Below are 21,499 nucleotides of genomic sequence, written 5' to 3' on the forward strand. Positions count from 1 at the left end.
AAAACAAAGGGGAAAGGAAGGTGTTCATTAATATATAATTTATACAACAAATACTATTCTTTTCATATTGTCACTTTTTAGTAGTTGTTACTACAACACCAAAATGTTTTTTTTTTAATCAAATCATAATAATCTTCATCAAGGAAGTTGTGCCATTGCACCCGATTGCGGTATCTGAGCACCTTCAGCTGAATGATGGAAAAATAATTTTTACCATACTATTCAGCTTTTTGGATACCTCCTTTCCCTCAGCACTATTATGTGCTATATGGTTCTGTCCCCTATGGGTCACACACTATTCAACCTTTGGCTTTCTCAGGCAGGGCCACCTGCTTGCGTCATTACGATATCAGGAACATAGGCAGCAGGAGCTCTGGATGAATCTACATGTTCATAATGACTCCTGCAACCCTTCACCTCAGCAAATAAGAAAAAAAAAACCAACCCAGAGTCCAAGTTTCAATGTTGAGTGAATAATGATACTGTGACCCTGGGAGCTCCTCATACCAACAGCCCCATGGAGTATACCCATTATCATCATTTTGCCCATGATGTAATAAATGGGTACCCTGGTATTACCTTTTGAAGTAACTCACAACAGGCCTGATACACTCATTGCCCCAACACACTGTCGTCATGCTATTCATTTAAGACGTGTCTTGTAAAATATCATTTGAAAACTAAGAACATGCTGGTTATTAATGTCACTGTGAAATGTAGTTACCACCACCTTATGTGAAATTATGGATACTCTCTGATATTATGTTTTGGAGTCTGTAAACAGACAAAAGGAGGTAAAACTGGTGTTTTCCTAGACAAAAGAATCAGTGTTTCCTCTAATTTTTCCCACCCATGTGTGGAATGAATTTTGTTATGCGTACCAATATGGAGGTGATGTGTGGCAGGGATGAGAGGTTTGGGGTGCAGGAGGGTGCTCCGGGGCTACGACAGGGAGAGAGGACTCCCCCCAGCTCTCTCTCCCTGCAGCAGCACCTGGGCTCGGGGGGAAAGTCTCCTCTCCCTGCTGTGGCAGCAGGATAGGTTCCCCTCCCCTGGCCAGTTTGGGCCAGGGCTGGGTTTGGGCCGGGGAAGGAGTTCCCCGGCCGAAGCAGGTACAGGCTGCGGCAGAGTTGGGGCAGGGGAGGGGCGCTCTGGCCACAGCAGGTCTGGGCCGCTGCGGCTGGGTTTGGGCCGGGGAGGGGCACCCCTCCCCGGGCAAGTCCCTGGGCGAGTTCCCTGAGCGCCTGCACGGCGCTAAACAGGCTGCTGCATGGCCGCGCAGCTTAGAGGGAACTTAGAATGGAAAGTGTATTTACTTGTCTGACCTGCTTGATCACAGGCAGAGGACCATGCAACTATATTTACATATAAGGTAAGCAAAGCAGTCAAGCTAACAAGCAGGAGAGAAGACCGCTTAACCATCACAATGAGGGACAGAATCTGCACCCCAGGAAGTCTTCCTGGCTCTTGAGACAGAGACAATGAACGTTGGTCAATATAAAGACAAGCAAAAGCCGTTTTGGTTATCCATCACCGGGGAGAACAAAGAAGCCAGCGCTTTGTATCTATGAATGATGGGTCCTCCTGCTGAACTAGCTGGTGACTGCTGACAACTTGGTGTGAGTAAGAAACTATGTTAGGCAATGCTAGATCCTGCTACAATTACATTTTAGACACTAGAAAGTGTGTTATTTTTGTTTTGTTTGTAACCCTTTCAGACCTCTTTCACTCTTGCTTGACATCACTTAAATCTCTGTTCTTTGTTAATAAAACTTAGTTTTACTACAAACCATCTCAGTGCTGTGTATTAAGGTGGCTTGTATAACCCCAGCTGAGCTAACAAGCTGTTGTGTGTACTGGCTCTTTGGAGGCAGCAAACTTAGTGTTGCCTCTGTGAGCATCCAATCAGAGAGACTGGGCACCACAGGGGAGATGGTTTTGGGGGAGACTTGGGACTGGAAAGGTTGCTAGCACTATCTCGCAAAAAGTAACCAGACTGGTGGAAGGCAAGTTGTGTGCAAGTTGTTGGTGTCAGGACTCTGAGCCAAAGCTGCACAGCACAGCACAGAGAACCAAGATTACAGGGCAGGTAGTGACAGAATCCCTTACTGGTCTGGGCGAACCTCCAAAACATCACAGACACCAGAAGGCAGTGAAGGTGCCTATGTTTGGTACTGCTGATTCCCATGTGGAGAGGAGAAGGGAAATCTCTCTGGGACATGGGAGGTCCTGACTTACCAGCTAATGGCAAATGGTGTAAAACGTACTGGCTGCTTTGTGGAAGGATTCTCTTAGTTTTCTCCTAAAGAATACTCCACGCTGCTGCTGTTCCCCATACAAAGGAAAGAAGGAAGTCCCTTTAGGTCATGGGACGAGGGGGCTTGGAAGTTTTGATTTGATCCCTCCACCCTGGGATGTAGCTGGTGCTGGTTTGGGGAAGGATTTCTCTAGTCCATCTTCGAGATTATTCAATAGGAGAGGAAGCTGCTGTGATTTCTTTCAGCTTCCTATCTACCTTGGTGAAATGAAGCCAGTTATCAATTTCCAGGGAGACTTTATTGTATCAGGTAATGTGAGAGGAAGAATCCCTCCTTGCACAGAGAAAGCAGCAGTCAGAAATGCCTCTTCCTACAGATGCAGTGCCTGTTCAAAGGCACTTTGCTGCTTTCAAGCAGGAAAAATCTAAGGTGAAGAACATAGCGTCTTTGATTAGCTCTGTGGGATATGTTACCCACTCTCTGGTACAGGCTAACCCCAGCTGAAACAGAGTGGCTGAGCCCTGCTGTGATTCACAGACTGGCTCATAAATCTGAAAGGCTGAACAGAGCAGATTATGGGGATGGCTGAGTGACAGGAAGTGAGAGGATAAAGGGACTTCTGACTTCAGTTTCAAATGAGAAAGAGAACAATCTTCACCAGTTCCTGTAAAATGGCTCTGAGTGCACCTTATTGTGTCAATATCATTTTCTCACCATCCTCCAATGAAATAATCATTTTATCTGTCCCTCTGCAAGAGGTAATGACAGGGTAACAGTTTATTACATCCTGGGCAAAATGAAAATAATGGCTATACTTCACAGACCTGATTCTCCACTGTCCTGCATGTTCTGAGGCCATCTGAACTTGTGCCAAGGGAGTGTAAAATGCCATCAAACCAGAATGGCACAATTATACACAGGTGCACATGACCTCACAAGGTCAAGTTTATTAACTGATGGACTCTCTCAGGAAATTACCACTGAGCACAGAATGTTCCATTAGCTGAGAACTAACACAGATGACATTACATGGCGTTAGGATCTAAATTCCCTCTAAGCTGTGCAGCCGCGCAGCTGACTATTAAGCGCTACACAGGTGCTCAGGGCTGCGGGAGGGAGAGATGCCCCTCCCCCAGCCCAGGCCCGGCCCAGACCTGCCGCGACCCAGGGACAGGTACCTGTCCCCGGGCCCAGCCCGGCCCAGATCTGCCACAGCCAGGGGAGAGGCGCCCCTCCCCCCCCAGCCCAGGTGCTGCTGCAGGGAGACTGAGCTGGCGAGGAGTCCTCTCTCCCCACAGTACCCCCAGGGAGCCCCACTGCACCCCAAATCCCTCATCCCCAGCCCCACCCCAGAGCCTGCACCCCCAGACGGAGCCTTCACCCCCACACACTTCAACCCTCTGCCCCAGCCCATAGCCCCTCATTCCCAGCCCCACCCCAGAGCCCTCACCCTCCCCGCACCCCAACCCTCTGTCCTAGCCCTGAGTTCCTCATCCCTGGCTCCACCCCAGAGCCTTCACCCCCCTACACCCCAGCCCTCTGCCCCAGCCCTGAGCCCCCTCCCACACTCCGAACCCCTCGGCCCCACCCCCACCACATGAATTTTGTTATGTGCACCAATATGGAGGTGATGTGTCACACATAACAAAATTCATTCCACGTGGGTGGGAAAAATTAGAGGGTACACTGGTTAGGATCACAATTTTTCCCATATGAAACAAGTGAAAGGTATTTTCTTCCCTATTATAAACCTGATATTTTTAAAATTAACAACAGGAAACTCAACTGTTCTTATATTTGACCATCTATTACGCATTAGAACAACAGAAAAAAAGGGTGGGGGAGGCCAGATGAATAATAATCTCACAGAAAGAATTAGGACTACTAATGAACATTTACCTGATGCTAGAGATGCCCTAGAAACTGCTATTGAAGGTGTTCCAGATGCATTCCTATGGTGTCTCTTGACTAAATCTTCAGGTACACTTTCACTTGCAGGCACAGAAGCACCATTTTTTAAACCAGGGTCCTGCTGAATAAGAATAATATACATTCCATAAGTATTGAGCCATATAATAGGAAGCTTATTTATGGTCATCATTACAGTCTAATTTCCATAACCCAAAAGAACATTACAAGTACACGATCACTTATTAAATATTTGTATTATAATTAATCAGCATTGGGGCCCCGTTGTGCTCGGCATAATACCAAGGGAAATGACAATGCAATCCCTGCATACAACCTAAGCTTTCAATTTAAGGGGACAAGTGGGGCAGGAAGGGGCAAGGGAGGCAAGGAATACAATAAAATTTGTCATTTTTCAAAATTATAAATATACCTGATCTACACATAGTTTTTATACAATACAGCTTTGTTAGTTAGGAGCGTGACTCATCTGACATAACTATAGCGGTACAAATCTTAGCCTGGACACAGTTATACTGGTATAAAAGTAGTTTATACCAGTACAGTTCCTATAAGTAAACAGCTACAGATATAACTGTATCCACACTAAAGGGGTTATACAACTTTTGTGTATAGACAAGGCCATAGACAAAGTAAGTGCCAATTTACTTATTTGCCCCTGAGCCAAGCCATCATAAATTGACTGATTTCTTATAGGAGTCATGGTACAGGTGGTTCATAAGGAGAGATCTGAAGGAGAAGAAATGGTAGAGCCCTTACAGATGAATTCAAGGAAGGCATTCTGTGCATAAAGAGCAGCATGGAAGAAGGTGCAGAGAGCAGCTGACAAACACACAGGCATCTAATACGTACAGAAATAAGAATATTGTAATCAAACACATGTCATTACCAATTATTGTGCAAGGCACTGGCACAGACACAAAAGAAGGCAGAATCCTTACTCCGAATAGCTTTTACTCTCAGAATATAGACAGTAGATAGGAAAAGGGGGAACAACAAAATATTAAGGTGACCAGCCAGTGATGTAGTGGTTGGCTACCTGCTGATAATGTAAAGTTTTTAACAACACAAAGGTAAACAAATTTCTCCTACCCACAATCCGTCTGTTTTGAAATTTTACAGTGTAAAGTCCTTGGAACAGAGTCTGTGCTTTCTTTTGTATTTGGATAGTACCTAGCACATTGTGGATGCTATTGGATATATATGACAACATAGGTTTGATAGCATATGCTGGCTCATATGAATTTGTGGGTTTTCATTGTTAAATGTCCCTAACAAAAAAGACTAGGAATTGTTCTAGCCAAGAATATGGAAAGACATCCTGTTACGTTAAGGGCAGGGGAGCGGGGGAAGACTACATCGCAATTAAAAAAACAACCTTTGGTGCATATATTTGTAACTACAAGAACTACTAGAGAACCATAGGTAACATGAAGGAAGCTTGTCATGATATCACTATCTGTAGACAGATTGCAATGACCCACCTGTAGCAATCTATCATGGGAGCCAATGGGAAGAGAGCATACCTAAGAAAGGTTCCTGCCTTTACAGTGTCCCTGACTTTGCTAAGCATCACACCTGTATAAAATGAAGTGGCAACACACTAACAATTAAAAGCTTTCCCTACTGCATGCCAGAACCAGGCTAATGGAAATATTGCTTATTAGCAATCAGACTGACTATTGTGACTCATTTCTGCAGCTCAAATATGGTTAGCACTTGCAGCTGAATCTCTTTATGCCTGCCTTTGACAGCTGTGTATTCAGGAAAGGCAGGTCGTTCTCTCTCAACAACACAATGTTAACTCACTAACCAATGCTCAGCACAATTGAGATGAACATCTTGAAGCTCAAAGTGAAGTTAAAGTGGTATTTTTATAATCATGTGGAAAAGCATCACTGAGACAACTGAAGGTAATTTTGGCTACTGTCTTCTAGGCATTTGCAGGCACTTTTTTCCATTACAATTTTTTTTCACATTATCAATTCAAATATATGCATAGTAAATATGAAGGCCGCTAGTCAATCAGTTTGACAGATAGTACTCTAAGTGCAGGAGAATAAAAACCAGAACAAGAAACTATCTTGATGGACAGAGTGAATCTCAAAAGCTTGCCAATGTTTAGTTAGTCCAGTTAAAAAAAAAGACCACATAAGATGTAAGGGGGATTTATATATATCTATATACAGATAAAGTAATATCTTTTATTGGACCATCCTATGTTGGTGAGAGAGAGAGAGAAGCTTTTGAGCTACACAGAGCTCTTCTTCAGGTCTGGGAAAGGTATTTTCAGTGTCACAGCTAAATGCAAGGTAGAACAGATTGTTTAGCATAAGCTGTCAACACTTATTCTAAGGGACCATTCAAAGTGAAGTGGCTCATTAACTCCCCTGTAGTCATAGAACAAAGTCCGCTCACACACACACACACACACACACACACACACACACACCTCTTCAGGAAACACTTAAGTGTCAGGTGGGATTAATTTAAGATAGGGAATCACAGTCAGTGCTAGTACAAAGGCTGCAGTCACTGCAAAATCTAAGATCAGACAAATCTCAAGGATAGTTGCCTTCCTGAAAACATAAATGAAGGATAATTATTATTACATCCTTCTCATATCAACATTTGTGCACAGGGCAGAAACTAGACTCTTCCATCCCTCTGTCATTAGTTGCTGTTTCGATTTGCTCTATACTGTTGGGATCAACTGTTCTGCCCTCCTTGCTAGTGGTTGTTCTTAAGATTTCTCTTAGGTGTCCTTGTTTCCTCACCACTAGTTGGTTTCCACTTAACAGCTTCATGTGGGAGTCTGGGTGTTGGCAACTGGAGTATTTGCCCCAAATATGTACAGCGCTTCCTTCTGATTCTAGTGGAGATAAGCTGATTGTTGGTGATTTGTCTCATCTTTTCATTGGTGCTAAAGTCTCTCCAGCCAATGCCCAGAATCTTTTGTAGACACTTAAGTTTTCTATCTAACGTTTTAATAGCTCACTAACTCTCACAGTTGCATGTTAGCACTCTTGAGATTACATTTAAACTGAAAATTCTCAGTTTTGTTTTGGTAATGTATATCTTTAATTTCCATAGTTTGTTGAGTTTAGTGAATGCTGTGGATGCCTTTCCTAGCCTTGATGTCACTTCTTTCCTGAGGTCTCTCTTGGCTAGTATATTGGGTTGCCAACCCTCTAGGATTGTCCTGGAATCTCCAGGAATTAAAGATTAATCTTTAATTGAAGATTATGTCATGTGATGAAACTTCCGGGAATACGTCCAACCAAAACTGGCAACCCTACTAGTATAGTACTGTCCAGGTAAATGAATTGTTCTACTTTCTTGATGTTTTTGCTTTCTATTACGATGTTACTGCTTGATGTCTGGATTTCAAGGATGTTTGTTTTGGTGTCACTGATTTTGAGCACTGATTGGCCTTCACAAAGGCATCTGCGTTCGTAGTTTTTCAGGAGTGTTGCTCAATAGCATGATATCATCAGCAAAGTCTAGGTCTTCTAGGCATTTGCCATTACCCATGACATGCCAATGTTTAGGTTGCTAATGCACATCTTCATTATTCAGTCTATGGCGATGCAAAACAACAGCAGAGATAGAATGCAGCCAGGCTTCATGCCAGTGTCCACAATGAACCACTCTGTTGTTTGGTTTTTCACCCTTCCATAGCATTTTGCTTCACTGTACAACGCTGTGATGATGTTGATGACTTTAGCTGGAATTCCATAAGACTGAAGAATATTCCACAATGTATGCCTATACAGGCTGTCAAATACCTTTTGGAAAAAAATCAATGAAATTGATAAGAGGAGCCTGGCATTGTATATGTTCATCTTCTACAGTCCTTAGTGTGAATATCTGATCCATACGTGTGAATATCTGATCCACACATGATCACTTGGGCCTGAATCCAATCTGTTCTTCCCTAAGCATTGCATCCACTGCCTCTTTTATTCTGTGTAGTTGTAGTATTTGTAATAAAGAAGATTTTTCCCTACAAAAGAGAGTAGTGTGACTCCTCTCTAGTTGTTACAGTCAGTAAGATCACCTTTTTTGGGCAGTCTGACAATGAATCCATTTTTCCACTGGTCGAGGGGGAGTCTCTTTTTCTGAGACTTCGCTGAACAGCTCTGCCAGTTTCGTTAGTCTGGTAACGTCATGTGTGCTTAGCATTTCTGCTGTGATTTGATCATCAACCTCAGCTTTGTTGTTTTTCAGCATCTTGATTGCAGCCTGTGCTTCTGATATCTCTATTGGACTGATGTGGAGATCAGGATAATTAGCTGCTATAAAACATTGTAAGGCAATTTTGGAATAAGAAACCTCCATAGATGTTAGGAATGTGTACTAATTAAGCAGCAGTAAGAGCAATTTTCTTGATCACATTGCCCTGCTAAATGACTGATGGGGGTTATATCTTTTACCCAACACAACAGAACTACGTAAAATAGAATTGTACTAAAAGACTGTATTCCCGCCTAGCACTTTCAATACCTGCACAAGTACATCACCGCTTATAAACAGATGTCATGTAACAGCTATCAGTTCTTATCAGGTACCACCATTTTTTTTTAAAAAGCAACAAAATAGAGATTGACATAAGAATATTTGTAACAGGGGGGCTTGGAAGGCCAGTTGGCCTACTGGTTGGAAACTTCCTGCCTCTTGCTTCTGTGGTCGAGGTGCCTCAGTCTTTAAGGAGGAAGGTTAGTGGGATCCGGGCCCTCCCACTCCACCGGGTCCCAGCCCAAAGCCCTGTGTAAGTCAACCCCTGAGTAGAGGAGCTCTCAGCAGGGAGTCTATGTCCACTGCCCTGGGCTACTTCCCACTGTTGCCCCTTCAGTTTGGGGCATGGCCCCTATAGTACAAGTTTCGGTGATGCTTGTCTCTAGTATTGCCCCCTCATGGACCCTGGGCGGTGTCCTGCTGCGGTCCCAGCTTCCTCTGGCAGGGCAGCCATACGTTTGGTGAGGTGGGAACCCCCTCAAGATCTCAGTGCTTCGGACACCCAGGCTCCTTGTAAGCTGGGTGCTCCTAGACCTCTTTCTCTGCCTCTTTTGGCCAGGAAGATGGTGCTTGGTTACCGGTGGCTACTTCAGGTAGCAAGCTAGTGATCCTTCCCTCAGGTAGGGAAGCAGCTAACTCCTGCCTCTTTGACAGTCAGCCCCGAACTGAGCCAGGCTCCCTCCTTCTCTCCCCCTTCCAGGCCTGGCATTGGCTGTAGGTGGAACGGGGCGAGGCTAGCTGGGCCCAAAGGCTCTCTTTAACCCCTTCCATGCTGATGGGCGGTTTCTCTGCTTCACCACACTGTTGTTCAAAAATCAGGACACACTTGGAATTGTGAGGAGAGGACCTGACTGTGATGGAACCGCTCAGCAACCTAGCATTTGTGCAACTGTGATTCGTTAGTACTACAGATCAAACTTGTCCTGAATGAAGGAGAGAAATCTTCTTCATCACTATCCCAGAAGAAATGACACACCAATATCAGGAGGACTCCTTCCCTGGGACAGAAGTTCATTTATGGGAAGAAAGGAGAAGGTCCTTCCTCTCATTCACTCTGCCGTCATGCTTTGGCCCTGTCAGGGAAGGCTGATATGGCATTCAAGAATGTGGTAATACCTCTCTGAGGGAAAGAGGTAGTACTTCCTCCCAGGGCCTTAGAGAGCTTAGCACAGCATCCAATTCTTAACTGACCCTTTGATCACTAATCCTGGACAAAGGTACAAAGACATTTAAAAAGCTAGGCCTAGAAACTGCTTGGATGTTCCCTTTCATGCCCAGCGCCACCCAGAGGAGTTTTGGGAGCAGCTTTAAAGTCCCAACTGCCTGGAGCTCCACACAGTACCCACAACAGAAGCAGGTCCTTCACACCTGTACCAGCCTCCTGATGTCAACAAAGCCTTCGAACTTGAACTCTTGTGACTCAGTTTTTCTCAGCTGGTTGCCTACCTGCCTCTCCTGTCAAATTCCTTCTGCTATCCTCCCACTATTTTCCTTCAATCTTTCCCTTCACAGCATCCCATGGGTTAAAACCTTGTGGAAACTGATGGGTGTGGATGCGCCCTTACATCTTAAGTAGTAATTTTTAACATTTAAGTAATAACGGTCAATAACAGGACATTTTAGAATGAGAAAAATGTTTGTCAATCCAAAAAACAGGTCATTGATGGTGAGTTTAACAGATTTCATTACGGTGAGAGACTGTCAATTGTCACAACAGGATTATGGAATAAATAGCATTATCTTTGGCAAGCTTAGCCTTTATTGGTTGCAAGCTGATCAGATATTGACTGTGGTGTGTACGGTTGTGGTGTCAGTGATATCTGAAGGGGAGATGTGTGCAGTTAGTAGCATTGCCACATTTACCCTGCCGTAATCTGAAGTCATGCTGCGTGTGCTCAGTGCTGGTGACCTCGGATGGACTGGAGTGGAGGCATTGCTTCGGTACCCAGAGCTCACTGTGCCTTTCATGTTACCGGGAAGGGTCTCCGCGTCATTGTTGTTCAGCGAAAGAGTGCTCCCCCTGAGGAGACAGGACAAACAGATCCCTGATTTCAAAACATTGGCAACACAGCAAGTGGGAAAAATAGGAAACAAAGTTTACTAGAACTATCTTGTACCAGATAAGCTACATGTGATCTACTCTAAGGTTGGATCAGCTACAAACACCACATGGAAACTATGAATCTATATCTGGTGGCATGGAAGGGAAGAATTAGGTGACGGTTGGTTGGAGATATTGTCTGTATACATTGCTTGATGCATTTATTCTCAGAATTAGGAACATTTTAAACATGTCTCTGGCATACAGCATTAATATAATCCAAGAACTGCACAAGATTTGTTTTCCTGCATGTTTATTTCATAAGTACACTTATTTCCAGCAGCTGATTCATTGCTCCGCACATGGCATTCCCCATCACACTGTCCCTTGCTTTGCAATAGAAGTTACTGCGGCATGATGGTTCTGGATGCACCTGCAGATTCTTTCAGTGCCAACAGACACTCCAGGTGAGTCGGCTGGCTCAGCTGCTCTAAACCTCTCCATCTGTCTGTCTATCTGTCTGCTCCTCAAGAGGGACAATGCTCCGCACTGTCCCATTTGCCTTGTAATGAAAGTTCCTGGCCTGAACAAGCCGGCAGTTCCTACGTGAATCAGCTCACTAGTGAAATCACACCACATTTTTTTGCCAACCTTGCAGTCATTCAACAAAACTGACAGAAAGAAACAGCGTTCAGAATACAGGAATCTGACTATTAATACTCAGTGTTATTATCTCTAAATGGGCACTGATCCAGTAACTCCAGTCCCTGCCATCAGGAAAACCTGATCACAGGAGAGACTGGGATTACAACAGAAAGGTGACGGAGGGAAAAAATTGCCAGAACTGAATTGACATTTTCACCCATATAAACAAAATGTCACTAGCCTGCTTAATAAATCTTCAGGGGTCTGTTGGCGTCCCCTTCATGCTAGACATGACACATGAGGGACACCTTCGCTTGGTTTATCCTGTCATATCATGTTTTGAATAACTGCACTGAAAATCTCTTTTGCCACACTGGTGACTTTTATAAGAGCCACCGCTGAACCGAGGAACAAAATTCTTGACTGTGACAGCTCATATCCCTATAGTAACTTAAGTTAGAATACAGACTCATGAGACCAGTGTTGTATTCAAACTGAACCTATCCTATTTGGAGAGTTAAATACCCCTTAATAAGAAAAACACTTTGATGGCTTCTTATCTGTGAATGTAAGACTAAAATACTCTGCCACCCCAAAGAAAATGAAATATTTTAGGAACAGTGAGGAGGTGACCGTTGTGTACTGAAGACCCCTGGATTTTAGTTCAGTGATGGCTCCATTATCTTTACGTGTTTGTGAAAAGTTCGTATCAAAGAATAATTTTTAGGGTTCTCTCCCAACCCCCATCCCCCCATTGATTTATATAAAGACCTGACTCAGTATTGTTAGGAAAGAAAGCTAAAACTATTCTGTGTCAACTGTATTCTAGTGTTGCTGTTGGGTTTGGATTCTCATACCTCTCAACTTTCAAACTTGCAATACAAAATAACCAGAATGTGGAACACTTGGGTTTTGTTGCATGTCACACCATAACTGAAAGATTGTAATGGATTTTAACTAATAAACCTGTTCTTTAGGCTGTTTTCTCACTATGTGAATTAAAAATAAAAGTTGTTAAAAAAGAACGCTTGAGAAACAAATTCCATAATGTGTAACCATAAGAAAACCTATGTGCATCATCAATCGGATTTGAAACCAGGACTTTCAGACACACAGGGGGGGGGGGGGAGCGATAGCTCAGTGGTTTGAGCATTGGCCTGCTAAACCAAGGGTTGTGAGTTCAATCCTTGAAGGGGCCATTTAGGGATCTGGGGCAAAAAAAATAGTTGGGGATTGGTCCTGCTTTGAGCAGAGGGTTGGACTAGATGACCTCAGCCCCCCCAGCTTGGGGGCCCCGCTCTGAATCAGCAGCAGCCAGGGCCCCGGGCATGCAGGGCGGCACCCCCAACACTACTAGTTCCTGTGCCTATGTCTTCCAGGACCGAGCACGCCAGCCAATCGCACTGGCCCGCGGGGCCCCCCCAAAGCGCAGGGCCCAGAGCAGTCACCGTGATTCACCCTACCCAAGGGACAGCTCTGCACCTAGGGTCTTGGATGAGGTCATGCTCAGGTGGCTAAACTGTCCTGCTGCTCACACAACCATGGCTACACTTCTGTTTTTAGCATGCTACCCTGAACAGAGCTCGCTCGAGTATGTCTACTCAAGCCAGAAATTGCACGTACCAGCACCAGTGTAGACATACCCTGGGAAGGGAGGCAGTCCTGCAGGCAGAGGAGTTGTTACCAGCATGTTAGCCAAGCACATAGATTGGTGTTCATTCAGTCTGAAACAGCAGGGCGGCTAAGTAAATGAGATTTACGTCTCCATTTTGGAGACCTTGGTTCTTTTACCGTTTATGCTAGAAGTGACCTTCTGCAGCCTCACACTGAATTGTCAAAGATCCATGTATCTTTGTTGGGCTGGAGCAAGCCAATGTAAGAAGGGAGCTCATGACATCCTGGCTCTCAGACCAGTGCAGCTTTCCCTAAACCAAAGGTGTTGGAGCGAGAGTGTATTCACATTCTTTTCTTCCTTCCCTTTTGTTGAATATTGTTTGGTTTGGGCAAGGCTGCTGAAAGAGGAGGCCAATTTATTCAAAAACGGCAACAGAGAAAAATCCAGGACATTGTTGGTGTTGGAAGAAGCTGTTTAAGATTTTTTTATGATGATGATGATTATGATTTTGCAATTCCAAGCAGATGTATAGGATGGTTAAGAGAGATTTTGATGCTATTTTTAACAATTAGTATTTAACTCTTTAAATTAACAACAGAGTATACATAATAAATGTACCTTATGTATGTGGCATTGTTACTTTTTTAATCTGATAAGATATGAATAAGATACTATACTGTAAGCATCAATATGAGCTCTTCCCTAGTCATTCCAGACAGCACTATCTCAATGAATTCAACCTTTCCTATAGGCAGTGAGGTAATTCAGTCAACCAAACGGAGTCCCTCCTGAACACACAGACATGTCAAGATGTGCCTTTAGTAGCTCTATTGATACAAGCCACTGATTTGGACGGTGAGGCTGAGATGATGGATAGAGGTGAAAATTGCCATGCTGAATCAACACTGATGGAAGAAATCCTGAATCTTGCCTCTGGCTGAGGCCACTACTTGATGTTTAGACCAACGTACGACCCACCAGAGCATTCCTAATGCCCATGGCCTGCTTCAACACAATATACTAATGGCCAATTCATTAGCATTTTGTCGTCATGTTTACATCATTTTAGTTTACACAAGTGTGTAAATAGACAATACTATACATAAAAACAACCTGTCTAAATACATATGAAACAAGCTGAATTTAAAATATAAATCAATACAGGTGACTTTAAATCTTATTAAAATATGTAGAATCTGTTTGGCCCACACAAGGTTGTGCTCGGGTTCATGTGACCCTCCTGTGTCATAAGGTTGGGCACCACTATTTTAGATGAAGCCCAAAGGGAAAAGTACTTTTGAAGGTTTTGATGAGTACCTGTAAGTTTGCCCTCATGTTTACCCTCTCTCTCTCTCTCTAAGGGTACGTTTACCCTGCAAGTGAAGGTGAAATTGCAGCCCAATAGGCATACTCATGCTAGCTTTAACCTGGCCAGAACAGGTAGCTATAGTAGTGTAGACATGCCAGCATGGGCTAGAAACCAGACCAGAAGTCTGCTAGAGTCTCTGGACATGTACTCTGGTTGCTAGCCTGTGCTGCCACATCTACACTACCTTTGCCACAGGTATGCCTATTCATGCTACAATCACACCTTCACTTGCACCGCAGACATAGTCTAAGGCTACATCTACACTATATGCTCAGGGTGTGATTCCCTTGCTTGTGTACGCGTATCCACACTAGCTCTGACTGAGCTAGTACAAGTATAAATCGCAGTGTAGCCACAGAAGCCCGGGTTACGGCAAAACAGGGACGGTTTAGCCATGCTGAGCACATATACATCAGTTTCAGGCAGATTTGTCCTTGGCCTGGCTAATCCATGCCTCTACAGCCACTATCCCTGCTACCATGACTACCCCGCTACTTATACTCATGCTAGCTGAATGGGAGTTAGTGCGAGTATGTGTACACAAGCAGGGGAATCACACCCGTTGCTCGTAGCCTAGACACAGCCTAAGCTTTTGTACCATGCTCACTGCAGCATATCTGAATACCCACTGCAAAGTCTATTCTGCCTGCTTTGCAAAACACATACTACAGAAGGGAACTTTAATGAAGTGGGTGATCTACTTCTTGTTCTATCTTTGGACATTGCATCGTATCAATGCTAAGCAGTAAGATAGATTCTTGAAAGCAAAGCTCTGTCATCCCCATTCTTCCAGTTAAGCAGAAAAATTACAGGTACAAAACAAAAAAGAAACAGCAAAGAGCCCACATCTGTTCTAATAAAACTTCAAGGCACAAATCATGGCTGCATACAAAAGGTCCAATTACCTAAAGGAAACTGCATTTGGATTCTAGACAAGAGTTGACTTTGAAGTTGGCCTGGCGAATGAGATCTGTTCAGAGTGAATAAAAGCAGATTGATGTTTACAGTCTCCCTGAACTCTCCCAATTTTTCACCTTCTGCAGTACAATTAATAATTATAGTCAACAAATCAAAAGCCAGGAGGGAAATAAGTTGCTTGTTTAAATAATAGGACTCATCTGTAATTCATCAATTATTATGATGTTCTTTTCACATAATACCATTCACAATGAACTTGTCAGAATGCTGCCAAGAAGATTAATATTCAAGCCGCTGTTCATTTAATTGGCTTGGAAGTTTCGTATTTTAAAAAGCTACAGTTTTATGTTTATTCTTGGAAAAACACAAATATTGTGGCAGTTTTTTCCCCATCATCTGGGACCAGATTTTCAAGAGAGCTTAGGTCCTATTTCAGGCAAAAAAATAAGTGGCCAGATCTTAAAATCTATGAATTTTGAAGGCCAGAAGAAACCATTATGATCATTTAGTTTGAACTCTTGCATAACACAGGCCCAAGAACCTCACACAATAAATTTCGACATCAAGTCCATAATTTCTGGTTCAGCTATAACATATCTTTTAGAAAGACATCCAGTCTTGACTTAAAGAACTCAAGTGAAGGACAATCCACCATATACCCTGGTAAGTCGTTCTAATGATTAATTACCCTTGCTGCTAAAAATTTGCACCTTCTTTCTATTCTGAATTTGTCTAATTTCAGCTCACAACCACTGGATTTCATTATGCCTTTTTCTGCTTACAATGGAGTAGAAAATGGGTCTGCTCTGCAGTGCCCTCTTCAGGGCCACGCCTGGTACAGTCGTACCAGGCCCTCCCACTGGAATCTGCAAGGGTCTGCCCCTATAGCCTGTGCTGTAACTCTGTGTCAGTCTCTAAACAGTCATGTAACAAAACTGCAACTCAGGATTTGGCTCTCTGCACCTTAAGACAAAGACGAGGGGGGGGGGGGGGGAAACCCTGAAATGCAAGTGCTTATTTGCAGTGCTTAGGTCAAGGCCCTGGCCTGGGGTTAGCCCTGAGGAGCTCCTCCTCTGTCCCAGTCTCACTCAGCTCTGCCCCTGACCAAAAGCAGGCATGCCTTCTTTAACTGGCCTTCTGGTTCTTCACTGGTCAATATTTCTCTTGGCCCTTCTAGGCCTCTGGAGGACTGTCTTGTTGGTCACCTGGTCTGAGTGGATTTTCCTTGGGCAACAAATGTCAAGGTGCTGATGCCTCCAGCAGGAGACAGAGAAGGTCTGACAGACCCCGTCACAATCAGGTGCTGAGGTCTTTTAGCAACCTGGCAGCAAGTTCTCAATTGGAGCAATGTGTCATAGCTACCCTGAGGTATGACAATTTACAGCAGTTGATTATGTGCCCCCTTACACTTACTGCAAGGGCTGAGCACTACAAAAATCTAGTGGTTTGTGACTGCTTGTTTGGAATTACCATCACAGTGCACCAGGGGGCTGCAGGCCTTGCCCAGCACCATCAAACAACCAGAAAAACTCACTGCTTAACAAAAAATTAATAATAATTGTTAAAAGTACTTTCACATGTACTCTGTTCATTCTGTTGCCTTTTTATGGAACGAATCTTGTGGTATGTTAAGAAAACACGTTACAGAGCAGTGGGATCAATTGCTCTCATTAGATAATGAGGACAGAACAAGCAGTAAGGATCAGCACAGAAAATTTACTTACAGTTGCATAACTGTTCTTGTTATTAATAGAACAAACTGCTCTGGGAGACTATGGAATTCCCATCACTTCAGATATTCAAAGCTATGTGTAACACTGATCTATAACGGATTGCTCAGGAATAATTAAATTATTTTTGCCATGGTATGAGGGATGGATTTGACCCACATGCTTTAAAGATACCAGCATAGGAGTTGGGAGCAGACCATTCTTAGTGAAAGCCCTGGACACTGGAATTAGTTCCACCCTTCGCCCCCAACACCACCAGAGTTCATGTCTGTGGGGATGGTGTATTTCCACTTGTAGGAAATAAGGAAAACAAACCCATCCAAGTGTTCAAGTGCTACTGTATATACGTTTTGAGTTGCTAAAGAATATTGGAAATTTCCGTTTGAGCATAAAGTGAAATTACACTATTTTTCAATCCACATCATAAGATTTCTAGGCAGGTGAAACAATCAACATTGAGTGAACACAATTTGTATCCAGCATAATTTGTGGAAATTATGCAAATAAGAAAAGTAGTAAATATCAGTTGGCCAAATTCTGGATTTATTTTTGCACATTACAAAATCTGCATTCAAAATATGGGCATCAGGTTATTTAATACTCAACAGTATTATTGTTTGTAAATGGGCAATAACGGAGGTCTCTTACACCAGGAAAAACTGATCAAGGAATTAGTTAGAATCAAAATAATTATGGAAAGACTATGGAAGTGAAACACTTTAAGAGCTCAACTGACATTTTGCCCAAGTTAGATATTGCAGTCAGCTTTATGCTTGACTGACTACAGGCTCAGTTTTGCAAGGTGCTGAGCAGAGTTGGCCAAAATAAGTGACCAAAAAGGACAAAATTTTCCTGAAAAATGTTGACATTTTTCAACCAGCTCCAGTAGTGCTGAGCACTCAAGAGCGCAAAGGGCTACACAGGACTGCTCAGTGCCTTTCTGGATCAAGCTCTGAGCTATCATCAGACTTCTCTGTCCCTTACCTGTCAGAACAGGGAGTAGACCTGACACTGCGTAAACTTTGGGCATCAGCCTCTGAACTGCTGCTTCTTCCATCTTCAGCTTTCACACTGGCGATTTCTCCTTTGGTCACTGCCCTGATGGCCTTCCTGAGGAGCATACATTAAAAAAATAAAACCGGGTGAAAATGTAAAGCACACAACACTTAAGCCAATGTTACTTTTGTGAGATCTTTCCTATTAGAAAAGAGAGCAGGCAATGGTTCTGATAGCCCCTAGAAGCACAGCATGGTGCTATGTGTTTTGAGTATTGCTGAGGTCAAAAATGGACGAGGCAGTCACAGGTTTAGTAAAACGCTCACCTATCTCTCTGACTCACATAAATAATAATAGTGCCGTGTATATTACAGTAGCAGTCAAAGCATGCCAGGAGTTGTACAAACACATAAGAAGAGACAGAGCCTGCCCCAAAGAGCTTATGAACTAATTAAAAAACAAACACACACAGAGGCGGAAAGGGGCATGAAAAAGTCCCTACTTAATAGCAGGATGATTGTCAAATAATTGTGGCTGAGCTGCAGACAAGACATGGAAAATTGCGGAAAAGTAAAATGGACCTATATTAATTGCAGTAATTTGGAAAAGCCAGAAAAGACCTAGGGCTGGTCCACACTAAGCCCCCAGTTCGAACTAAGATACGCAACTTCAGCTACGTGAATAACGTAGCTGCAGTCGAAGTATCTTAGTTCGAACTTAAAGGTATTTACCGCGGGTCCACACACGGCAGGCAGGCTCCCCCGTCAACTCCGCCTACTCCTCTCGCGGAGCAGGATTACCGGCATCAACGGCGAGCACTTCCAGGATCGATTTATCGCGTCTAGACAAGACGCGATAAATTGATCCAAGAAGATTGATTGCTTGCCGCCGAACCAGCGGGTAAGTATAGACGTATCCCTATTTGTTAAAGAAAAATTTGCTGGAACAATATAAACACTCAAGTATTACATTATGCCTTCTAATTTTTTTGATAATCAGACATTTTGCCGCAGCTATATTACAATCATTAATGCACAGGGCTGACAGCAGGAGCCCAGCCAGAGTCCCTCTGTCAGCCCTGGGCAGCTGGCAGCCAAGGCTCCTACTGTCAGCCCTGGATGGCTGATAAAATTGCAGTGGAAGCCGAATATTGCAGGATCTGCAATTCTTGCAATATTGTGAATTGAATAGGGCCTTAGGTATGACATACAATCAATGTGGTCAGAGTGACAACCTCAGCTAGTAGTAGTTCTGATGGCACTAAGTATCATGTTAGTTCCTTTTGTTTCCTTTTTATTGGTTGGGGGTGAAATAGGTGGGTAATGAGGTAAGAAAGGAGAGGAGCAAGAAGGGATAAGCTTGAGAGAATGAGAGAAGAATGGGAAGATGGCGTAAAGTAAAGCAGACAGAAAAGGAGGAGATGATGAAAAGGGGAAGTGGGAGAGTCCCGTGTTGTGTCTGGAGCAGAATTTTATCATTCCCTCCCACCTCCCAGAGCCCAAGGAAAGATGTCTTGGGTGATGTCAGGAATCTGAGAGTCTGAAGCTGGCTCCTGTTATGGCTGCTAAGACACCTTAGTTAAATTTGCTGATGGAGACTCTACATTCTATATTAGCCGTGTTGCAATAACAGATCTAATTGTTCCCATGGCTTTTCAAAAAGCTGTGTAAAATCACTCACGGTGATTGTAGGAAGTGCTTTGCTCTGATCTTCCAGTTATAAGATCTATCTCCCATCATCAAATATACTGCAGAACTGTTTATCACAGAGGGTGACTTATTGGTAAGCTAATACTCCTTGTTTTTCTCTTCTGGCCCTCTTAGATAGCTGCTAGATGAACACTCAGTAAGCTGACAGACAGGCCCAGCGTCTTCAAGGAGAGAAGATCATCCAAGATAAAAGGGATCTCAGAGTTTCTGGAGGTAAGCTACTGTTGACAGCAGATGGAGAACCACTTCCATTTGGCAGCATAGCCCTTCCTTGTAGAGAGCTTCCTGCTGGTAAGGATGTACTGTAGCTATTCAGAGACGACCTCTCTCTAAGCCCCAGATGGAGGGAGGCTGGGTTTGGATGGTTGGTTCTGCCCTCTGTTCTGAGACAGGTACAGATGTATGCATGGGCGAAAGGCCACCAAATTGTCTTGGCCACAAAGGTGGTGCCAGGATTATTGTTGCCTTGTCCTGATTTGACCTTCTTGAAGACATGGGATAATAGATATATATTAGCGGACCTGACCACTGTACCAGAAAGGCATTCTCCTGGAGTTATGCCTATGGGCACTTAGGAGCTGTAGGCATTTCTTGTTTGCTTGGGTTGTAAAGAGGTCCCACAATGGGAAAACCCACTGCCAGAAAATGTCCTGCACCACTGAAGAATGGAGCTCCCACTTGTGATCCTGGTGGAAATGCCTGCTTAGGCTGTCTGCTAAGGTGTCCATTGCTTCCAGAAGGTGCACTGCCAAGGAGGTTATCCAATGCCGAATGCACCAGTTCCAGAGCACGGCTGCTTCCATGCAGAGTGGGGCAGTCTTCGTTTCTTCCTGTTTGTTTATACAAAATACAGTAGAGTCGTGTTGTCTGACATGAGTTAGACATGTGCGGACTGGATGAAGGGTAGGAACCTCTTGTATGCTTCATGCACTGCTGAGAAGTCTGATGCTTAGTTTTGATTCTTGCAGAGTCCAGGATCCCTGAGAAATATAGTCATCCAGATGCACTCCCCAGCCCAGAAGAGATGCATCCGTTATGAGTGTCTTTGTGGGTGGTGATAGGGGGAACACAGGGAACCCCTATGCAAACAGTCTCTTTCATTTCCCACCAAGTGAGAGAGGTGAGGATGTTTGGAGGAAGTGAAACTTGTTTGTCCAGGGCATCTCTGCTTGGGAGCATAGACTGTCCACAACCATGCCAGGAGGCACCAGAGGGGGAGCATCATGAAGGATATCACCTAGGTGCAGGCGGCCATGTGACCTAGAGGGACCAGGTTGGACAGGACTGCCATCTGGGGGCTGAGTCAGAGCTGGGTGATGATGTCCCTCATCATGCGGATTCTGTCCAGTGGTAAGTATGCTTTGACCAAAGGGTGATCTTGGTGCACCGTAAAGGGCAGGACTCTCTTGTGAGCTGGATGAATGTCTATATGAAAATACGGATCCTCCAAATCAAGGGCCACAAGTCAGTCACCTTCATTTAGGGATGGGATTATTGAGACCAAGGTGCTCATCCTGAATTTTGAATGGCGTATAAAGACACCAGCTGGTCCAGGATTGGTCTTCCAGCCCCCCTTCATTTTGGGTACAAGGAAATATCTTGAGTAACAACCCTTGTCCCTGTGTTGAGAAGGCATAGACTCTACTGCCCATAGCTGAATTAGAGAGTTCACCTCCTGTTTGAGAGACCTCTTGTGAAGAAGGATGGGAGGGGCATTTTGGAGAAGGAGTAGAAAAGAGTTCTATGGTGTAGCCTATCAAGATTTTGTCTA

The 21,499-nt window shown here is 43.9% G+C and overlaps 1 protein-coding gene across 1 annotated transcript in view; it reads right to left on the reverse strand.

Moving 5' to 3' along the window:
* Positions 1-21,499, reverse strand: part of SYTL5 (synaptotagmin like 5) — a 97,083-nt gene that overhangs the window by 29,638 nt on the left and 45,946 nt on the right. The window contains exons 5-7 of the mRNA XM_065423226.1: positions 18,008-18,133; positions 10,569-10,725; positions 4,158-4,290 (exon numbers count right to left, since the gene is read on the reverse strand). Coding sequence (XP_065279298.1) covers positions 4,158-4,290; positions 10,569-10,725; positions 18,008-18,133 — 416 coding nt within the window. The remainder of the gene's footprint in view (positions 1-4,157; positions 4,291-10,568; positions 10,726-18,007; positions 18,134-21,499) is intronic.

The sequence above is a fragment of the Emys orbicularis genome, chromosome 1 (assembly GCF_028017835.1).
Source record: "Emys orbicularis isolate rEmyOrb1 chromosome 1, rEmyOrb1.hap1, whole genome shotgun sequence".
NCBI lineage: Eukaryota > Metazoa > Chordata > Testudines > Emydidae > Emys > Emys orbicularis.